The 19,366-nt window shown below is 39.1% G+C and overlaps 1 protein-coding gene, 1 long non-coding RNA gene and 1 pseudogene across 7 annotated transcripts in view; 2 read left to right on the plus strand and 1 right to left on the minus strand.

Annotated features, from left to right (window-relative positions):
- The window catches only part of SLC30A8 (solute carrier family 30 member 8), a 248,915-nt gene extending 240,866 nt beyond the window's left edge, over positions 1-8,049 (plus strand). For all 3 annotated transcript variants that reach the window (XM_073999324.1, XM_073999325.1, XM_015455131.3), the window contains 2 exons: positions 2,381-2,515; positions 3,887-8,049. In XM_073999324.1, coding sequence (XP_073855425.1) covers positions 2,381-2,515; positions 3,887-4,032 — 281 coding nt within the window. In that variant the 3' untranslated portion in view covers positions 4,033-8,049. The remainder of the gene's footprint in view (positions 1-2,380; positions 2,516-3,886) is intronic.
- LOC107126522 (uncharacterized) overlaps positions 1-19,366 on the minus strand; it is a 560,621-nt gene that overhangs the window by 208,179 nt on the left and 333,076 nt on the right. For all 3 annotated transcript variants that reach the window (XR_012416604.1, XR_012416603.1, XR_010577462.2), the window contains 2 exons: positions 4,709-4,832; positions 3,966-4,095 (listed from right to left, as the gene is read on the minus strand). This is a non-coding gene — a long non-coding RNA (uncharacterized lncRNA). The remainder of the gene's footprint in view (positions 1-3,965; positions 4,096-4,708; positions 4,833-19,366) is intronic.
- Positions 12,538-13,407, plus strand: LOC102145731 (large ribosomal subunit protein uL29m pseudogene; annotated as a pseudogene). Its single transcript, XR_012416942.1, has one exon. The product of XR_012416942.1 is annotated as a large ribosomal subunit protein uL29m pseudogene (transcript).

Consider the following 19,366-nt stretch of genomic DNA (forward strand, 5'->3'; position numbering starts at 1 on the left):
GACAAGTGAAAAAAGGGTAGTGGGATCATGACTTAATTTCAAAGGGCCTAGATGAATGATAGCAGGTCTTCAAATGGTAATTCCCCAAAGAGATGACACACATTAGGCGTAACAGATAATGTTTCGATTGTAATTCCTAGACTCTAGTATTTGCATAACACTTTGTACTCAGAGCACAGACGTTGGGATCTGATATCCCTGATTCTGCCACTTCTCTTTGTGGCCTTAGCAATGTTCCTTAATCTAACTGACCCCAATTTCCTCTCCTCTAGTTAAATAAGAATTGTAACCTTAATAACTAGCTTCTAAAGTTTTTAGGACTATTAAATGAGATAATTGCTATAAATGAAGTACTTTGCACAAACTTTACACATAGTGGGCCCTCAATAAAAGTTTGTTATTATTATTAAAACAGTTTTACCCATGACTTTATTCACATTGCATGGCTAATTTGAGACAAGAACTCCTTTCATCTGCTTCTAGGAGCCTAGGTCTCTTGCCACTCATAGAGTAAAACAGCATAATGACCAGCTCTTTGTTACTTCCACAAACAATATTAGGTAGGATCAAAAACTCAGCTTATGCTGTAGAGAATTTTGAGTTAACTTCAAGGAAGAAATCCCCCATGAACAAGGTTCTTAGCCTATTTATGCCTAGTGTTCCATTATTGGAATGCTAAGCATGTGGGAGTTATTTATATCCTACTGCTCAAGGTCATTGCCAAGGTCTGATTACAAAAATTCAAAAAATTGCAACCTCAGGCATAAATGGGTTAAATTTTTCAAAAGGAGGGTTAAGGGTTCCCCATTTCTTTAAGTAGATGGTTCTCAGCTCTAGCTGCTCATTATCATCCTCTGGGAAGCTTTTAAAAAATACTTATTCTCAGGCTTCCCATACCCAGTGTATTAGGCTGTTCTCACATTGCTATAAAGAAATACCTGAGACTGGATAATTTATAAAGAAAATAAGTTTAATTGGCTCATGGTTCTGTAGGCTATACAGGAAGCATGGTGGCATTTGCTTCTGGGGAGGCCTCAAGAAGCTTCCAATAGTGGCAAAAGGCAAAGGGGGAGCAGACACGTCACATGATGAGAATGGAGCAAGGGCAGGGAGGTGCCACACACTTTGAAATGACCAAATCTTGCAAGAACTCACTCATCATCGCAAAGACAGCACCAAGCCATGAGGGATCTGGCACCATGATGCAAACACCTCCCACCAGGCCCCATCTCCAGCACTGGGGATTACAATTTAACATGAGACACCGGCAAGGACAAATATGCAAACTATATCACCCAGAGATTCTGATTTAAGTGTCTGGGGTTGGGGCTGGCTTTGGTATTTTTAAAAACATGTAGTCAGGCTAGAGAACCACTGCAAAGCAGAGCTGCTCAGTGGCTCATGCATGTTAGTGCAGTGGTTCAATCTCGGCTGCCTGATAGAATCACCAAATGAGCACTGATGTTGGGCCTTATCCACAGAGATTCTGATTTAATTGGTCTTGGATTATAACTTAGTCATTAGGATTTCTAAAATCTCCTCTGGTAATACTAATGTGCATCCAAGGTTGAAAACCACTCTGAAAGACTAGATTTTGGAGCTTCATCCATAGAAATTTCCTTTTAGGTCTGGAATGGAGTCGTGGTACATTTGTTTTTAATAAACACCCCAGGTGTTTGTGTTGTTTGTACATAACTGAAGTAGAGGCTAAAAAAGGGCTGTACTTAGACATCTCTTATACAGCATCCTCCAGCGTAGCTAAAATAATGGAAAACGTACAAAAGGAATAAGACGGTATTATACAATGTTAGGATCTTCTGTTAGCACAGTTCACTAAATGACCTGTTGGGTAACTAATGTTTGTACAACATTGCCGTTCATAATGTTTAGATATTTTCTGAATTGCTCCTCAAAGAGTTCTGTGATCTATGTGTTGTTCTTATCACCCTTATTTTACTACAAATGTGCTGAGGATCAGAGAAGTTCTGGGATTTGGGTAAATTCACAATAGTTGTCATCAGCATGCTAACCCATGATTATTTGATACCAAATTTCATGTTATTCATTTTACTTTCCAGAGTGTATATAAAGATAGTTGGAAAAGGCACAGTTAGTTTAATAGTATACCGTAAAAACTAAGGATAATTACTGTTGTTGGTTATTGCATAGTAAATTCTGCAAGTATTCTGAGTGGGAACTTCTGGCTGATGGTAAACCTTGAAGTAGTCAGGTAAATCTTCTTTGTAAACATTTGAAGTAAGAAACCAGCAAAGGGATAAGCACCTTGAACTTTGGGTGAGGACTTTGCAGCTTGTTTAGGTAATTCAATGAGCTGTATTTAGTTGAATAACTACAGCCTCCATCTCTTACCTTTTGTCAGGTGTGCCAAAGAGCCTGAATTACAATGGTGTGAAAGAGCTTATTTTAGCAGTCGACGGGGTGGTGTCTGTGCACAGCCTGCACATCTGGTCTCTAACAATGAATCAAGTAATTCTCTCAGCTCATGTTGCTACAGGTCAGTGAGTTTTGTAAACACTCTGGAAAAAAATTCAGTCCTTGTCCTGTAAAGTCAGTAATTTCCCTCCTTTTTGTAGAGCTGCCCTTATTGTCTGTTGCTTGTCAAAACATTATAAAGTGTTTTCTATTACCAAGGGCCTTTGAAACCAGCCCACTTATTGATGTTGTCATAGCAACAATGATACCCATGACATCGTTGGGGCTGACTGCAGAGGGCCGAGGACAGACAGAACAAAGGACTAAAATGCAACCCCAACTTCAAGGCCTTGGACTCTGAAAATTCAACTTCATCTGTTTGGCTTGGTGTCCTATCAGTCAAATAATAGGAATGAATTAAAAACTTAATCTTAATTGAGTATCTCCTCTATATATGATGTTTTTCCTAGAACTGAAAATAGGAAGATGAAAGAGACACAGTCCCCGCTCTTCAATTTCTAACAAGCGAATGGATGTGCTAATAGGAATTATGGCGGGTCCCACACTGTGTGGTTAGAAATTCTGCAGCCATGTGAGAAAATTCTTATAATATTAGGTTTATACTAAAAATTACCTTTTCAAGAAGTTAATTTTTGTCTCTGATATGTCCTAGAGCTGGGAGACTAGGTAGTGAGAGAGCATTTACTGCCTCAGGAGAAAGCTCAGGCCAAAGATAATACATTAGGCTGCTAAAAAATGACTCAAGAAGTTACTTAGGGGCAGGGGACAGGAACACTAGTGACAGTCATTTGAAAACTGTGCTTTCTCAGACATCCTCATCTTCTCGAAGGGGCTCAGGTCTGACTTCAGGGAATTTACAGCATTCACTATGCCAATATTTCACTGCAAATGGAAGAATCTAGTAAACACTCAGGTTGCTATGGAGGGGACTTTACAGCCTGCTGATAGCATTTGGGACAGGAAAACAATATGGCAGTGAGGGTTGCTGCTCTAAGAAAGGTCTGTGGGGAGCTCTAAACGCTTCTTGGTTCCTGTCACTATCCTTGACATAAATTCTGATTACATACAAGGCCTGCAACCCAGAGATCCCTGGGAGCTGGTCAGCAGGGCTGTATAAGAAATAATAGTTCTGTCTTGGCTTTTTCCAGGGCTTGTCTCCCCTTCCATACTAAGCTCCTAGGAATGCCAGACTCCAGAGATAATAGCAGACAGAAAGAGTTCCCATAGCGACAGGGCACTTTCCTGCACTAGAGTTTCCCCTGCCTTGTCTGTGTGAGTGTAGCTGATTATCAGAGCCAACATGGCTTCCTCTGAGTGCCCTGCCTCTGCCCTGCCCCAGGAGGTCAAAGACAAAGTACTTGAAGTTGGAGTCACAGCAGTCACCCATGCGTGTGCAATCAGCGCTAATCTCCCTGTGGTTCTTTATCAACAGCAGCCAGCCAGGAGAGCCAAGTGGTTCGGAGAGAAATTGCTAGAGCCCTCAGCAAAAGCTTTACGGTGTACTCACTCACCATTCAGATGGAATCTCCAGTCGACCAGGATCCAGACTGCCTTTTCTGTGAAGACCCCCGTGACTAGCTCAGTCACATGTCAGCTTCCCAAATTTGACAGGCGGCCTTCAAACATGCTGCTATGCAGTTTCTGCATCATAGAAAATAAGGAACCAAAGGAAGCAATTCATGTCATGGTGCAATGCACATTTTATCTATTTAGTTAGCTCCATTCACCATGAAGGAAGAGGCACTGAGATCCATCAATCAGTTGGATTATATACTGATCAGTAGCTGTGTTCAATTACAGGAATGTGTATATAGATTATTCCTGAGTGGAGCCGAAATAATAGCTGTTTGTAACTATCGGCAGTACAAAATTCATCTCCCTTCCAATGATGCATCTTGAGGACACATAGGTAAATTTGAACTCAGGAAAGTCTTACTAGAAATCAGTGGAAGGGAAAAATAGTCACAAAATTTTCCCAAAACATGAGAAACAAAAAATAAGGAGAGCCAAGTCAGGAATAAAATGACTCTGTATGCTAACACCCCATTAGAACTTCGTTCTCTCACTAAGCTGTAATGTGATTTTTTTTTCTACTCTGAATTGGAAATATATATGAATATACAGAGAGGCACTTACAACTAATTTTTATTTACTTGTCACATTTTGGCAATAAATCCCTCTTATTTCTAAATTCTAACTTGTTTATTTCAAAACTTTATGTAATCCCTGTTCAAAAGAAAATATTTTCACCTACCAGAGTGCTTAAACACTGGCACCAGCCAAAGAATTGTAGAGACCCAGCAGTCTTCAAGAACAGCCGACAAAAACATTGGAGTTGACCCCACCAAGTTGTTGCTACAGATAATTTAGATATTTACCTGCAAGAAGGAATAAAGCAGATGCAACCGATTCATTCAGTCCACGAGCATGATCTGAGCACTGCTTTGTACTAGACATTGGGCTTAGCATTGGAACTATAAAGAGGAATCAGATGCAGCAAGTGCTTCTATGTCCTGGTAGCAACTCAACACTATCTGTGGAGAGTAAACTAAAGATATGCAGGCCAACATTCTGGAAATCCTATGTCAATGGGTTTGGTTTGGAACCTGGACTTCTACATTTTTAAAAGTTACCCAGAGATGCTTCTAAAGATGAGCCATAGTCTAGAAGATTGTCAACCACAGGAGGTCATTGAGTGGGACAGCTAGACACATACACAGGCAGCTACAGTAATATCTTGAATTGCAATGATGTAGTGGGGTATAAAAGGAAAGCGATAGATATTGCTGGATGGGCATGGCCAGTGAGGTTTCATGTCACTGAGGTGACAACCCTGTTGGACTTTGAATTACATATGGAGGTTCTCCAGGCAGAGGAAGAAGAGAAGGCATTCTAGACAAAAGGAAGACTAGGCGCAAGGCACACTTATGTTTGCCTGTTAGCTTTTAGTTGAAAAAGCAAAATACGTGATGCAAAGAAAACTCTCCACGCTGTGATTTTTAAAACTACATACTTTTTGCAACTTTATGGTCATGAATATTGTAGAGAACAGGAGATAGGTCTTAGATGATTTTTATGCTGTTGTCAGACTCTAGCAGGGTACTAGAAACCTAGCAGGCATTAATAATTGTTGAGGCAATGACTCTGAGACTATATCTGGGCCTTGTCATTATTTATCATTTATATTTGTATTTTTTTTCTGAAATTTGAGGGCCAAGAAAACATTGACTTTGACTGAGAAGGTCACATCTGTGCCATCTCTGCAAATCAATCAGCACCACTGAAATAGCTACTTAGCATTCTGCTGAGCTTTCCCTGCTCAGTTGAAATGAATATACTCATCCCTCACCTCAATGAGCATGTTTAGGCAACCAGGATTAGAGCCCCTCAGGTTCCCAATGTCTCCTGCCACATCCGATTCTCAAAATGGAAAGAATGGTTTATGCCAAATCATTTTTCCTGTCTCAAGGACCACTGAATGGTTTTGTTTTTCCATATTTTGCATAGGACACCCTAAAGACTAGGTGACTTGGCAAACACACAAGTTTTAGTATAATTCTTTGCTTCTGCTTCCTTTTGAAACCCATGTTTAGATTTGATTTTATGTCAGAAATTCACTGAATGTCAGGTAATCATTAGGGAGGGAGATTTGTGTGTCAACCAAAGGAATTGTCCCATGGGTGCAGGGTGTTTCTGCTGTTTGCCTGAAATTCTGCTTTTTTAGTGAGCTAGACTGAAAACTGAACAGTAGATGTTTATGTGGCAAAATGCAAGGCAATCTACAATAGAGATTTTAAGGATTTTGAGATGAAAAAACAGATGGTACTCAGGGGCTTTATGCACCATCCATCAATTCTGAAGTTCTGACTCCCATTACCATTTCCCTAGTGTGGTTAGAACTCCAGGCCACCAGAAGTAAGTGGAATAATGTAGTTGAATTCTTTACTTCATGGTGTTGTATCCTCTCCAGCTATCAAGACGTTAATGATCTTCTATGTGTTTTCTTAGTATTATTATACTTCAAGTTCTGGGGTATATGTGCAGAACATGTAGGTTTGTTACATAGGTATACACATGCCATGGTGGTTTGCTGCACTCATCAACCGGTCATCTACATTCCTTTATGTCTTTCAAAGCAACACTCTATTCTTCTGAGTGGTGAAATCAGGTCAACTTTACCACCACCCTCCATTTTTAATATGCTTCACCGTCATCCAGCACCCACTTAAGATTTATCTAGGGCTCTATGGTGATGTTAGGACCCATAAAAGAAATGTATGCCTTCCATATGTTTGGTTACAGATGGGAAATGGGAATGTTGAAGGACATGAAAGAAAGGATGTTTACACATTAAGCATCAGTTCTCAAGCTAGATTGCCTGAGTTTGAATCTTAGCTCTTCCCTTTATTAGCTCTGTGACCTCAAGCTAGTTACTTAAATGCCCTGATCCTCTATTTCCTGATCAGTAAAACCTCCCTGTTCAAATGTGTGAGAGTTTAACAAATTAGGACACTTTAAAAGGTTGGAGCTGTGCATAGCACGTAGTTAGCATTCAGTACATGTTAACTGTTATTTTTTATTATGTACAAACATGAGTGGGCACAGAATTTTAAATCATCTAAACTTTTGAGAAATTTTGAGTTATCAACACAGTTCCCACAAGACAGCGGCAAAATTATTGGTGAGAATTAAACAGCTGTTCCTCTGAGGAAGCAATGGAGGCTTGCTGGGATGAAGGCATTTACTGAGAGGCTGTTACCTAGTGAGAGTGATGAATTAATTAAAATAGTCGAATCCCTTTCTGACTCTCTCTGAAAGCTTCCACTTTTATCTTTGAAAAGCAGAATTGTCACTCCAAGGACATTTATTAACAAAAAGTACAACTGTCCAGTGCGATGAAGACAAAGTCTTAGGTCTCCCAAGTCTTACACTATTCCTGTGAAATATCATGTCCTTGGCTTTTCTCTGTCATGTAGCCTCAACTTTCTCTGACCAGGTGCATTTCCTTCTCTGGTTTCTAAATTGCCAGGGGCAAATTTGGATCACTTAATATCTGTTAAATTTTGTGACCTGACAAAGTCTTTTAGCACTGTAGTGTTAAAAAGAAAAACACCTCCCAGGCATATACATTTTATAGATTCCTGGAGAATGTTACTCTCCAGCTCCATCCCCACCCAGTGAAATATGATCCAGAGAGTCTTGCAAAGAGACAAGCCTCATTTTCCACAATTAGCTCTAAAGTGCCTCCAGGAAATGATTTTCTCAGCTCATCTCTCTGTATTCCCTGTTTTGGATCACAGGGCAATCTGTTTAAATGACTAATTACAGAAATCATTAAAGGCACCAAGCAAATGTCATCTTTGAATACCCACATCCCAAGTTTTACAAATCCTGCCTGGCTTGACAGTGATGAGGCCACTTAACAGTCCAGCGCAGGCGGATGTTAAAAAAAATAAAAAGGTGACCATCTGCGGTTTAGTTTTTTAACTTTCTGATTTCACACTTAACGTTTGTCATTCTGTTACTGGGCACCTGTTTAAATTCTATTTTAAAATGTTAGTGTGTGTTGTTTAAAATAAAATCAAGAAAGAGAGAGTTTGGGTTAAGTCATCTTTTTATCACCAAAATCATGGCAGGACATGTTTTTCATGACACCAATGAGGACTGTAATGAGAATACATTCTTTCACTCTCAGTCGTTTATTGGAAGAAATAACTCATTTGGGGAACGTATTTGTCTAGAGGGATGGAAGATAATGTGTTAGAATCAGGGGTGCTTTTGAAATTATGGGCATAAAACCCCAATGGGGGAAGAAGATGGTGGTCAGATGTGGCAGGAGCCCTTGACAGTTGTGAAAAACAAACTTGTGCTGCTTCAACCATAAAGCCAGGAAGTGATGAGAGATGTTAAGCTGAATTGCACCCCTTTCAGGAGTGTCAGTCAAGTCCTGGAGACAATGTATCATTATAATTGCCCTATATTTCCTTTCTTCAAAGGGACACCCATTTGTCAAAAACATAATTATCCTATTTACAGCCATTAAAACCCTATGGTTGTTATACAGAGTCCAACAGTACTATCAAACATTATTTCCCTGAATCTGTTGAGTTTAGGAGTATTTTGGGATATTGCAGAAGAAGAAAGGGCACCAGCTGTACTGAAGATATTGTAAACCATGGTGAGTTAACCTGTACAATGGAATTAGGATCAGATGCGAATTTAGGGTTTCCTTTGAAGTTAAATTGCGTTCTTCAAACGGGAATCAGTAGAGATTTAATGAACCAGTGCCCTGGTTTGTTTCTAACTCCGCCTCCATTTTTATAGAGATGAATAGGGGATTTTATTGGGCATATACGTGAGATTGATGAACAAGAATTTCTGTCATTGCCTTATTCTCCACTCCAAAATTGCCTCTGACATGGCAAAAGTCCGCGGTCAGGGAAAGAAGAATGCCCTGTGTTGGCATTTCTTTACGGCAGTACTTTCTATGAATAATTAATGCCCCAGAAAGACGAAGCCTCTTTTTCTGGTTTCCACCTACTCATAAAGTTCAGCACCTTGTATCAACTTGGATGGGGAAAGGAGAGTAGATTTCCCTGGCTCAATAAGTTCTGAATTCATAAACAAGAAGCAGATTCCCTTTCCATTCAACCTCCAATCCTTTATAAAGATAAAGCTGTGGAGATGGTCTTTCAGGATCTTAGATTAGATAATTTTTCATGTTCTAATAAGAAAGTTCTGAGGGAAGCACTGTGATCAAACATAGCTGATGAGAATACACAATTATTTTTATTCTTTTTCTTATCCTCCTCCTTTTCCTCTTTCTGCTCCTCCGCCGCCTCTTCCCCCTTCATCTTGGTAGCTCTTAAACGCTGTAGAATTTACCACTTATCCTTCAACAAAAGAATTCTTTTTGCCCGAGAATAAACATTTGCACAATAGTAGAGATATTACAATATATAGATTTTGGAAAAAAAAAAACCCTCAAATCCTATACCCTGAGACTTTTAATTCGTTAATTCAATTAATGTATTCATCAATCAACTGCAAGTCAAAACAACAGCAGGAAGTAGAATATTGCTTTAGGTAAGTTTGTATTTGTCCAGAAGAGTTTTATTAATATTTGGGATTATAATATTACTGAATTGCTAAACCCTAACGGTCCTGAAAAAACTCAATACTGATATGGTAGGCATCAACTTTAGGAAATCAACACACCTGCATTGCTTCTCCCTTGAAAAACATATTTCATAAAGATACTTTTCAGGGTAATCAAATCATGGAGTAATTTATATTTCCTGATGAAATTTTCCTGTTTATTCCAGAACTTGGTATTTCATTTTACTTTCCTTCTCTCATTACTGAGGTGACAGTTTCTGCATTGTCCAGTGGTAAATATTGGGCAATGATGTGAATGTTGGTGTTAGGCTTGGACTGTTAGTGCTGGAATAGATCTCAGAAGTAGAGCCAAGAAAGATTAGAGGGGAGGATGCCTATAAGATGGGGCAGGATTAGGAATTTGGTATTAGGCAAATTGAGTTATTAAACAAGCACATAAAGATATCAAATAGGCAGTTGTTTATATGAATGTGGGCTAGAGTTACAAAAATAGTATTTTAATCCAGGAGAGAAGTCTGGGCTGCAGTTACAAAAGTCATTATCTTGTGAGGGCCACACAATTACACAGGTGTTCATAATAATGAAGGCCCTTCCATCTTGTAATTGCACCATCTGGAACATTATTTAGCCTCTGAGATAGCAAGGGGAGAGAGAGAAGAAGGGAAACCACATCTTAAATTTGTTACAGTGCCTTTTAAAATGGATGCTTTTCACTTCTGCTTGCAGGCCATTGGCCAAAATTAATCACATAGCCCTAACCTAACTGAAGGGAAGCTGGGAAATACAGAGAAACACATGGGTTTCTGATGGGTATTAACTGCCACCAACTCACAGAGAGAGGAGAGAATTGCTGGAGTGGTGTACATGAGGAAGCAAGAAATGATGGAATCTAGTGCACAGGTCGTGTACCTGGTTCTAGGTGGGGGTATTTATGTACAACACAGAACTTTTACAATAACAGAATTCTGCTGGTAGATGGCTAGGTACGATGGAGGCAATCTGGCATTTTCTTCTGATCACTTCATTCTTCTAAGTGAAGTAGGAAGCAAGGTTATTAACTGAGTGTGACAATGAAAGAGGAAGTATTAGTGATGTAAAACAAGAGGAGCAAGAGTGAAATTGTCATCTAGGAGAGTGGAGAGTGACAAGGCCATAATGAAAGTAAGATTGCATGGTTGTGCCAGTTTTTAAGCTATTGTCTCTCAGCCCTCAACTCTCTCAGGTATTCTTGGCTTCATGATGCTGGGGGCAGGGACTGTGTTAACTACATTTCTCCTTTGCTGGCTGCTCCTTGTTAGGAGGCCCTAGAGGGGTATCAGAAGCCTAGAGGGAGGAAAAGGGGACTTTCTTCTTGTTTTGTTTCCTGCTTGATCCTGTCTCAAACAGTGTCAACCCAGTAATACTTCTTCACCATGGCAGCAGTACTTCATTCTCTTTTCCTGCAGTATTTCCAGTTTGTAGTTGACCCCAAACTCAAAGAACCAGCCTCATCACATCCCCTCAGAGAAAAGCACCAGGTTACTGTACTGTTTCCTTGGAGGTCTAGATCCCAGCTCCACTGTGGCTCTCCCTGGCTAAGATATCAGCATTAATTAATCAGTGTCTCCTCCTCAGAGGACAGTGTTTTAGCTTGGGGTTTACTCCTCCAAGCTTCTGGGTTCTATTAATTCCCTAAGCATTAGGAGGGTTAACTGCTTGATGCAATTCTACTTCTGTTATTTTTTATTCTCTTTTTGCTTTCAATTTCTTCAATATTTGGCTAAATTTTACATATGAAAAAACATAAAATAATTGTTGTGATCTTGTTGGACTATGTTTGATACAGTGGCCGTCTGAGCACCAGCAACCTAGTCAACCTGTCTGTCTCAGTTTTTTACTCAGTGAAGGAATGAAAACTACCCATTTTAGAATAGAGGTGAGGATTAAATGAGAAGCTGTATGTAAAACACTTAATGCAATTCACTGCTCATAGTAAGTTCTCAATAAATTCTAGTTATCATTTTTTGAGAATCCATTCAGATGGCCCCTAGTCCAGAAAGCTTTTCCTAATATTCTACCCAATGCCAATCATTCCATCTTCAGTGCTGCCTTTCAAGCAATCACCTTTTTGTGTTCTTGCTTTTGTCACTTTGTGTCTTGTGTGTTTTGTTTTTCTATGTTCCCCTCCTTAAAGTATTAGTTTCTATTTATCTCTGAATAATAACACCTAGCACTGGGCCCAGCACAGAGTAGTATTATTAAGTTATCTGCAGGAACACACCTTCCTCTAGCAGACCTCAATAGTTATCAATAAGATAATGAAGCATTTTAATTCTTTCAGATGTTTCATTGTAAACACCAGACATCTGTGTCTAACCTCTAACATTATATTCACTCAGCCTCTGCTTCTAATCCAGTACATCTTCTTTCTAGCTGCATGGTTTTGGCCACATTGTGAAGCAGGATTCAGTTACCTCACAATAAAATGGGGAAAACGACACCTATATTACAAGGTTATTGTAATCATTAGATAACTAATGTGCTGCTCTCAGCACAATGGCTGGTGTATAATGTGAACTGAGAGCATTAACATTTCTTTTTCTCTGAACTAAATCCCTGCTTTTAAAACATCACTGATGGTGTCATAGAAGGCATGCGTTCCTTACTTAAAATGAAAGATTGATGGACTATTTGAAGAACCAAGTGATCAAAATATGCCATAAAAATTGTTGTAGCATATATCAAAGGACATTTAAAATTAGATTCATCCTATTGGATATACAGCTATTTTAAGGAATTGGTAGAAATAAATAGGAGGTGAAAAGATAGAAGGCAAAAAGGAGTTTTTTTTGTTTTTTTGTTTTTTTTTAAAGGAAATAGGTAAGTGGAACAGTTATAATGCAAATGTGTAGGGTCTGGCAATATTCAGAAAGTGTTTATAATAAATCAGATTCAGAGATCATACTTAAGAAGTACTTAGTGCGGGTTATGCGAAAACATGGCTGCGGCAGGTTTGGCCTTTCTTTGTAGGAGAGTCTCAGCTGCCCTGAAAGCTTCCAGGTCGTTAATAATTCCTCAGGTCCCTGCCTGCACAGGGTTTTTTCTTGGTTTGTTGCCTAAGAGTACACCAAATGTGACATCCTTTCACCAATATAGATTATGTCATACTACCTTGTCAAGAAGAGGACTAGAAGAATTTTTTGATGACCCAAAAAACTGGGGGCAAGAAAAAGTAAAATCTGGAGCAGCATGGACCTGTCAGCAACTAAGGAACAAAAGTAACGAAGATTCACACAAACTGTCCTATGTCTTACTGAAGGAAAGAAAGATGATTTTAACCCTAGAGCAGGAGGCCAAGCGGCAGAGATTGCCAATGCCAAGCCCAGAGCAGTTAGGTAAGGCAGCAGATTCCATGGATGCATTCGATAAAGTTGTCCAGGAAGGAGAAGATGCCCTAAGGCTTCTTCAGACCGGTCAAGAAAGAGCCAGACCTGGTGCTTGGAGAAGAGACATCTTTGGAAGAATCGTCTGGCACAAGTTCAAGCAGTGGGTTGTACCTTGGCACCTAAATAAAAGATACAATAGGAAACGATTCTTGGTCATGCCTTATGTGGACCATTTTCTCAGACTGGAACGTGAGAAACGAGCCCGCATCAAAGCACGGAAGGAAAATTTAGAGAGAAAGAAAGCAAAAATTCTTCTAAAAAAGTTTCCACGTTTTGCTGAAGCCCAGAAGTCAAGTCTTGTCTAAGATGTCTGAACTCTTAAATTTACCATTTTGTTTTTCTTGAATAGTCTGTGTACAAGAGTAAATATGTTAAGTGGTTTATAAAGAAAAAAAAAAAAAAAGAAGAAGTACTTAGTGCGGTACTTGGTATGGAAGGGCGTTATACTAGATAGTGAGCTAAGTGTACATTCCTTCCCTATCACTCACAGAAATAGACTAGATTGGGAGAATGGGGACATGGGGAGGAAAATGGGGTGGAGTGAAGGGTCAGGAGTTGGGGGTAAAGATATAAAATTGATTCACAAGTTACTTAGATGAAGGATATTAAAATAATATGATGAAAGTGAGATAATATATGGCTGTTTCTTTCCATAACTGGAAAAGTCAAGTAGAAATTGGGGTGTTTGAAATATTGATGCCAATAGAGGCAGAATTTGACTCTCCCCAAAACTACCTTTGCTTTTCTTTCACTTTTTTATTTAATGGGTGACTATGCTGTGCCAGGCCTTGTGGTGAACATGGGGATCCCGGTAATAATGACACATTATAGTGGGAGATATGGACAAAAAACAAACAAAAGACCAAAATAAGACATTTTCAGATAGTGGTAAGTGGTAAGATAGAGATAAAACCAATGGATATGGTAATAATTGGGAGAGGGCTAGAGCAAGGCAGCTATATCTGCATGACCTTTATGAAGAGGTGACATTTGGGCTGAGCCAGCCATGCAAAGTGGAGGAGGAAAAGGAAGGATAGCTTGGACAGAGGCCACAGGTAGGAAGAACCTGGTAGCCTTGAGAAAAAGAAGCAGATGTACTGAGTGTAGCGAGCAAGGCTGGGGGAAGAGGGGTGATCTGGGCTGGACTGGGCAAAAGCCCTGTAGGCCATGAGAAGGAGCTAGAATTTTATGGTAAGTGCAAAGCTCTTGACTGAAAGGAAGAAGAACCACAGCCAAAGTGTGGCAGGCTGCAATTCTTTAGTTAGGTTTGTATTATTTTGGCAAAATACATTTTCTACCAAATTTGTCAAAGAGGTATCAAGTACCCCAGAATCCCGTGTAAAGAAGTGCTTCACATATTTAGTTATTTGTTTGGCATTTAATACTTATTATCCACATACACTCACTGCAAAGCACTAAACAGGGAAATATAACCCACAGTCAGTGTAGGAGAATCATCAGGTGGAGAGGTGGGAGACTGGAGAATTAGTCCATCCCATCTCCATGCTCTTGAGACACATCTCTTCCTCGGAGTGTTTCTGCTATCTGCCATCGCCAACATATAAATAAGATTATAAGATTATAATAAATTAGAACCATCTTTTTTTTTTTTTTTTTTTTTTTGACATGGCTTACTTCTCTGGGTCTGCACAAGCTGTCCCTTTTCTTCATGTGGCCACCCAGAAATAGCCACAGCACCCAGACAATCTCCACTATTGATCTCCAGGTCCATATCCTATCTACGCCTGTCTTGGAACAAACTTGGCCTTCTTCCACAGAAGGCATTTCAAATATTGATGTACTTGGTGCTTGGTACTGACCAAGTACTTAGGTGAAATGCTTATTTACAAAACTTGTTTTTTAAAAAATGAAATTCTGAAAATATATATAACGCACAGGTTTAGGAACTAGATGTCTCAGTATGGAGCCATCTGGCCTGATTTTATTCTGTAGTCTCACCTATTACCAGTTCTCCCAAATATCCTATAATGTAACACGCTGAGCTGCTCATCTTTTCATAAGTAGGCCATATTTGTTCATGACTCCATGCCTGCGCTCATTTCCCCTTACTCAAATACCCTCCCTTCTCTTCCTTTCTCTTCTCTGCCTTGAAACTCTTATTTATCGTTTAAAGCCCTGCCAAAGATCAACCCTTTCTGAAGTTTCACTGACTTCCACTCTCAGAAAAGTTTATTCTTCTCTCTTCTTTGCTTATTGAACACTTTGTAGGGACTTACCACATTACACAAAAATATTTACAATTTTGACTTCTCCAAGTAGACTTTGAGTTCTGCAAAAACAGTGATCTTTATCTTATTTAATGTTTTCTCTTCCTTCACAACCTATTATGGTGCCTACTATCTAAGTAATCACTGGATAATTTATTCAATAAATGATTATACAGTATGTCAACTTTTAAAGTATAGGAGTGGATTCAGTGATCCTGGATTGAGCTCTTAAGAAGAGAAGCATCAGGAGCAGCTGAGAATATGTGATAGGGAGTGTAGCAGGAGAAGTGTCAACATGGCCAATTCCATCACTGTAAATTGCTCACAGCTGACTCTAGGAGCTCTGCTTCCCCATGGATAAAACAGGAATAAGAATCCTGATCCTTCTTACTTCCTTCAGTTGTTATGGAGATCAAATGAGATACCATAGGCAAAAGTCCTTTGTGAACCATCAACCATCATATAATCAGCAGATAATATCATTATTAACTGAAATGATTCCTGTGGCAACATATTGTAGACATTTTACAATAGATTTACCTATTTTCATGGGACTACAAATATTCCTCCTCCCCTCTCCAACTTACAACATGTCTAGAGCACACACATTCATATCTACATTGACTATTTGCTTGTCTAGTTATGCAGAATTGCTTTTGAGACCTTCCTGTAATACTACCTGACCATGAAGTTTGGAAATAAATGCCAGTGGAGCTAAAGTTGCAAATAAAAACCCATGGAAGCTGAGGAATGGTTCTTTTGGTTGTACTGAATTTAGCAGACATTGGACCAAGCACCTTTCATGTGCCTGTGACTGTATCTGGGGAAGTAAAGATAATACCATGAAAAATGAGGCAGAGGGTCTGATCTGAAATTTCCCTCAGCATTTTAGGTGAAATGGGTCAAATTTATAAGATAGGGTTTTAAAAAGAAGGTCTTGCTTAATTCTCTGTGGGAAAGTGGATACCCTTAGGCTTCCCTGAATACCATTTGTCTGGGCTGAAGCAGGTAATAAAGTAAAGAAAGCAATTACAGGATGCATTTTGTGACTTAGAACTGAACCCTGTCACTAGTCAACCTGTTGGAGGGGACAGCTTTTGTACTAATGTTATGTCCAGAATTCAGAACACCTTCAGCCTTAAAGCAATTTTTGGAAGGTTAGGAGGTCATGGACTGGGCAATTCTAGAAGCAATGCTTGGCCCTTTTTCTAAAAAGAAAGGAAATTTGGCATTTTTTCAGTAGAATTATTATTGGACTGGCAAGGCCTTAAGTCCCCAACTGTGTTCAGGGCTCTCAAAGCGAGGGTTTGGCAGTGGTGTTCATTCAAATTAGGGTTTTACTTTATTTTAAGGGAAGGTTTTACTTTATTTTAAGGTCTTTGTTTTCCAGGGGATCAACCTAGCTGACAGAAGTGAGACGAGGCAGAAGAGCAGCTTGATTGATGTGGGTGCCTATACTTCACATGCCTCTTTAGGATAAATTAGCATCTTAGACGGGAGGGCTTGGAGAATGTTAATGTTAAGTTGATTAGAAGCCAAATAACTTAGTTTAGTCAGAGGCCCCACAGATTTCCTGGGAACCCTGGTTGCACTGGTCCAGATGGTCTTTTTTGGCTGTACTGTTCTCAGCCACACATCCAGCCAGCTCCAGGTTTCCTTCTCCACTCAGAGTGGGAGAGGCTGCCCCTACCTCCTTCTGTGTTCCCACAAATGCTGCATTCTCTCAGTGCTCAGTGAATACTAAATAATCAAAATGGCAATAAATCCTGAGCTTGGCACATTCCTTTAGAAGTCTTGAACAAGACACTGGTAATGCTGATCTGGCTGTTGGAGGGAAAAATAGAGTCCTAACCTTTTCTCATTATAAATTATAATTGCAATATATTATTAACATAATATCAATAATAATGATAGTAATGCTTGGCAAGATGTCAGGCACTGGGCTGAGAAATTAAATTCATATACTTATTTAACCCTTAATAAAACAATGATGTACGTATGATAACCTCCATGTTACAGATGGAAAATAGTTCAGAGAGTTTAAGTGACTTGCCTAAATCTAATAAACAGTAGAACTAAGATTCAAATTCTGATTTGTGTCATTCCAAATCATGTGCTCTAGAACTTTATTCTATACTCCTCCTCTGGTCCATTTTCTGTTGTGGCTACATGAATATATGAATAACTTTGGATGGCAGAAATGGGCCTTCAACTTCCTCATTTGGCACCAAAGGAGCAAAATTTCTAAGTAGTAGTAGAAGGTGAGGTGAAGACTTGGGGCTGGAGTGAACAGACTAATAATAAAGAAGGGAAAATCACACTATGCTTTTCGCATTCTGTCTCTTGAACCCACTACCCCAGGACATAGTGCATTTTGCCTCATTAGAGAAAGACAATTTTACTACTAATAATGGTGATTATAATGGCCACAAAACTTCAGAGAAAATGTTCCCAGTTGTTGAATAATACTAAAAATATTATCAAGATTAATTGGCTATAGCAGCCCCCATATACGATGACCTGGAAACATCAAATGGCCTAAGAAACTTACTGGCATTAAATATGCCCCAATTTATTCTACTTAAATGAGAATCTAGGATTTGTGCATGCCCTTAGCTACTGTTGAAATAGAAACTGAAATGGCTTTATTTAAGAATGTCAACATCTTTCACATTCTCTTTTAGGCTTTCAGGAAAAACAAGTAGACTAGGAAAATTAAAACCTTTATGCTCCATTTTCAGTCACTCTAGGAGATGGATGTAATATTGATTCCAGTATATGCATAAGACTTTCAACATTAGCTAGTATTGAGCAGAAGATGCATATGAAAAAACAAAGAAACGTAGAGAGAAGACCAGTAGGACAGAAAAAGCAGATCTAAGACGTTTACTTGTAGCCAAAATGGAGTAACAGAGACTTACCATCACATCAAACAAATAAAATATGGACAAAATCAATGGTCCTCAAGACACTGAATACCAGTCAATGAAGGACAATTATTCCCAGGAGTCAGGGAACCAAATAGTGAGCCCAATAATTTCCCTAGTTTATTGTGTTAAAAAAGTGTCCAGACTTTTGTGTCACAGGGCAGGGAATTGCAGACAGTCTGGCAGTCTCCCTGAGTGGGAGAGATAGAACTAAGAGTCTGAGGATGCCCGAGTAGGTAGAGTTCACAGGACATGGCACTAGAGGTGAGGGAGATACACACACAGAGAGAGAGAGAGAGCGCCAGAGATCTGCAGGAAGACTCCCTCAAGTCCTCAGCTGAGGAGTGATCAGTGTCTGTCAGTGGAAACACTAATTAAGTCTGGAAAAGACCTACTGAAAGAATAAAAGGGAATCATTCATAACTCAAACAAGGCTGAAATAGTCCTTGTTCCCAACACTCAGATTGGAAAACCTCAAGTTAGGAGGCTTTAGTTAGAGTAGTAAAAATGGGTCTTTATTCAATAGCAGAGAAAATCAACCCTAGACTAAATGGTGCTCAGCTAAACAAAGCTAAAAAACAAGGCCCAAAATGATTAAATTCTTTTAAAGTAGTCTAATTAGTAAAGGAGATTAAAACAGCTATTATGAGTGTATTCCATAAACTTGAGGAGCTAGATTGGGCATGTAAAGCAGAAACAAGAAAGATTTATAAAAAGGCCAAAATCAAACTTATAGAGATGAAAACTGTGTCTAAAATGAAAAATACATTGGATGAGATTATCAGCTGAACAGACATTGCAAATAAAAAGTGGTGTATTTGAAGATATAGCAATAGAAACTATCTAAAATGAAACAGGACTGGGAAAAAAAAAACCAACAACAAGAAATTGAGCACTATTACACTGTAGGGCAAACTTAAATGGTCAAATGTGTGTGTAACTAGAGTCCTTAAGGAGAGAATTGGGGTGATGAGGCACACAGAATGTTTGTGAACATATCAGCCAAAAAATTTTTCAAACAATGAGCCCCCAGGTCCAAGAAGTTCAACAAATGCCAATGACAAAATATGAAGAAAACTATAACAAAACTTATCACAATCAAATTGTTTAACCCAATGATAAAGAAAAAAATCTTAAAAGTATCAAGAGAAAATGCGCATTGCCCAAAGAGGAACAAAAACAAGGGTAATATTATATTTCTCATTTGAAACAA

This window comes from Macaca fascicularis, chromosome 8 (genome assembly GCF_037993035.2).
Source record: "Macaca fascicularis isolate 582-1 chromosome 8, T2T-MFA8v1.1".
Taxonomy (NCBI): Eukaryota; Metazoa; Chordata; class Mammalia; order Primates; family Cercopithecidae; genus Macaca; species Macaca fascicularis.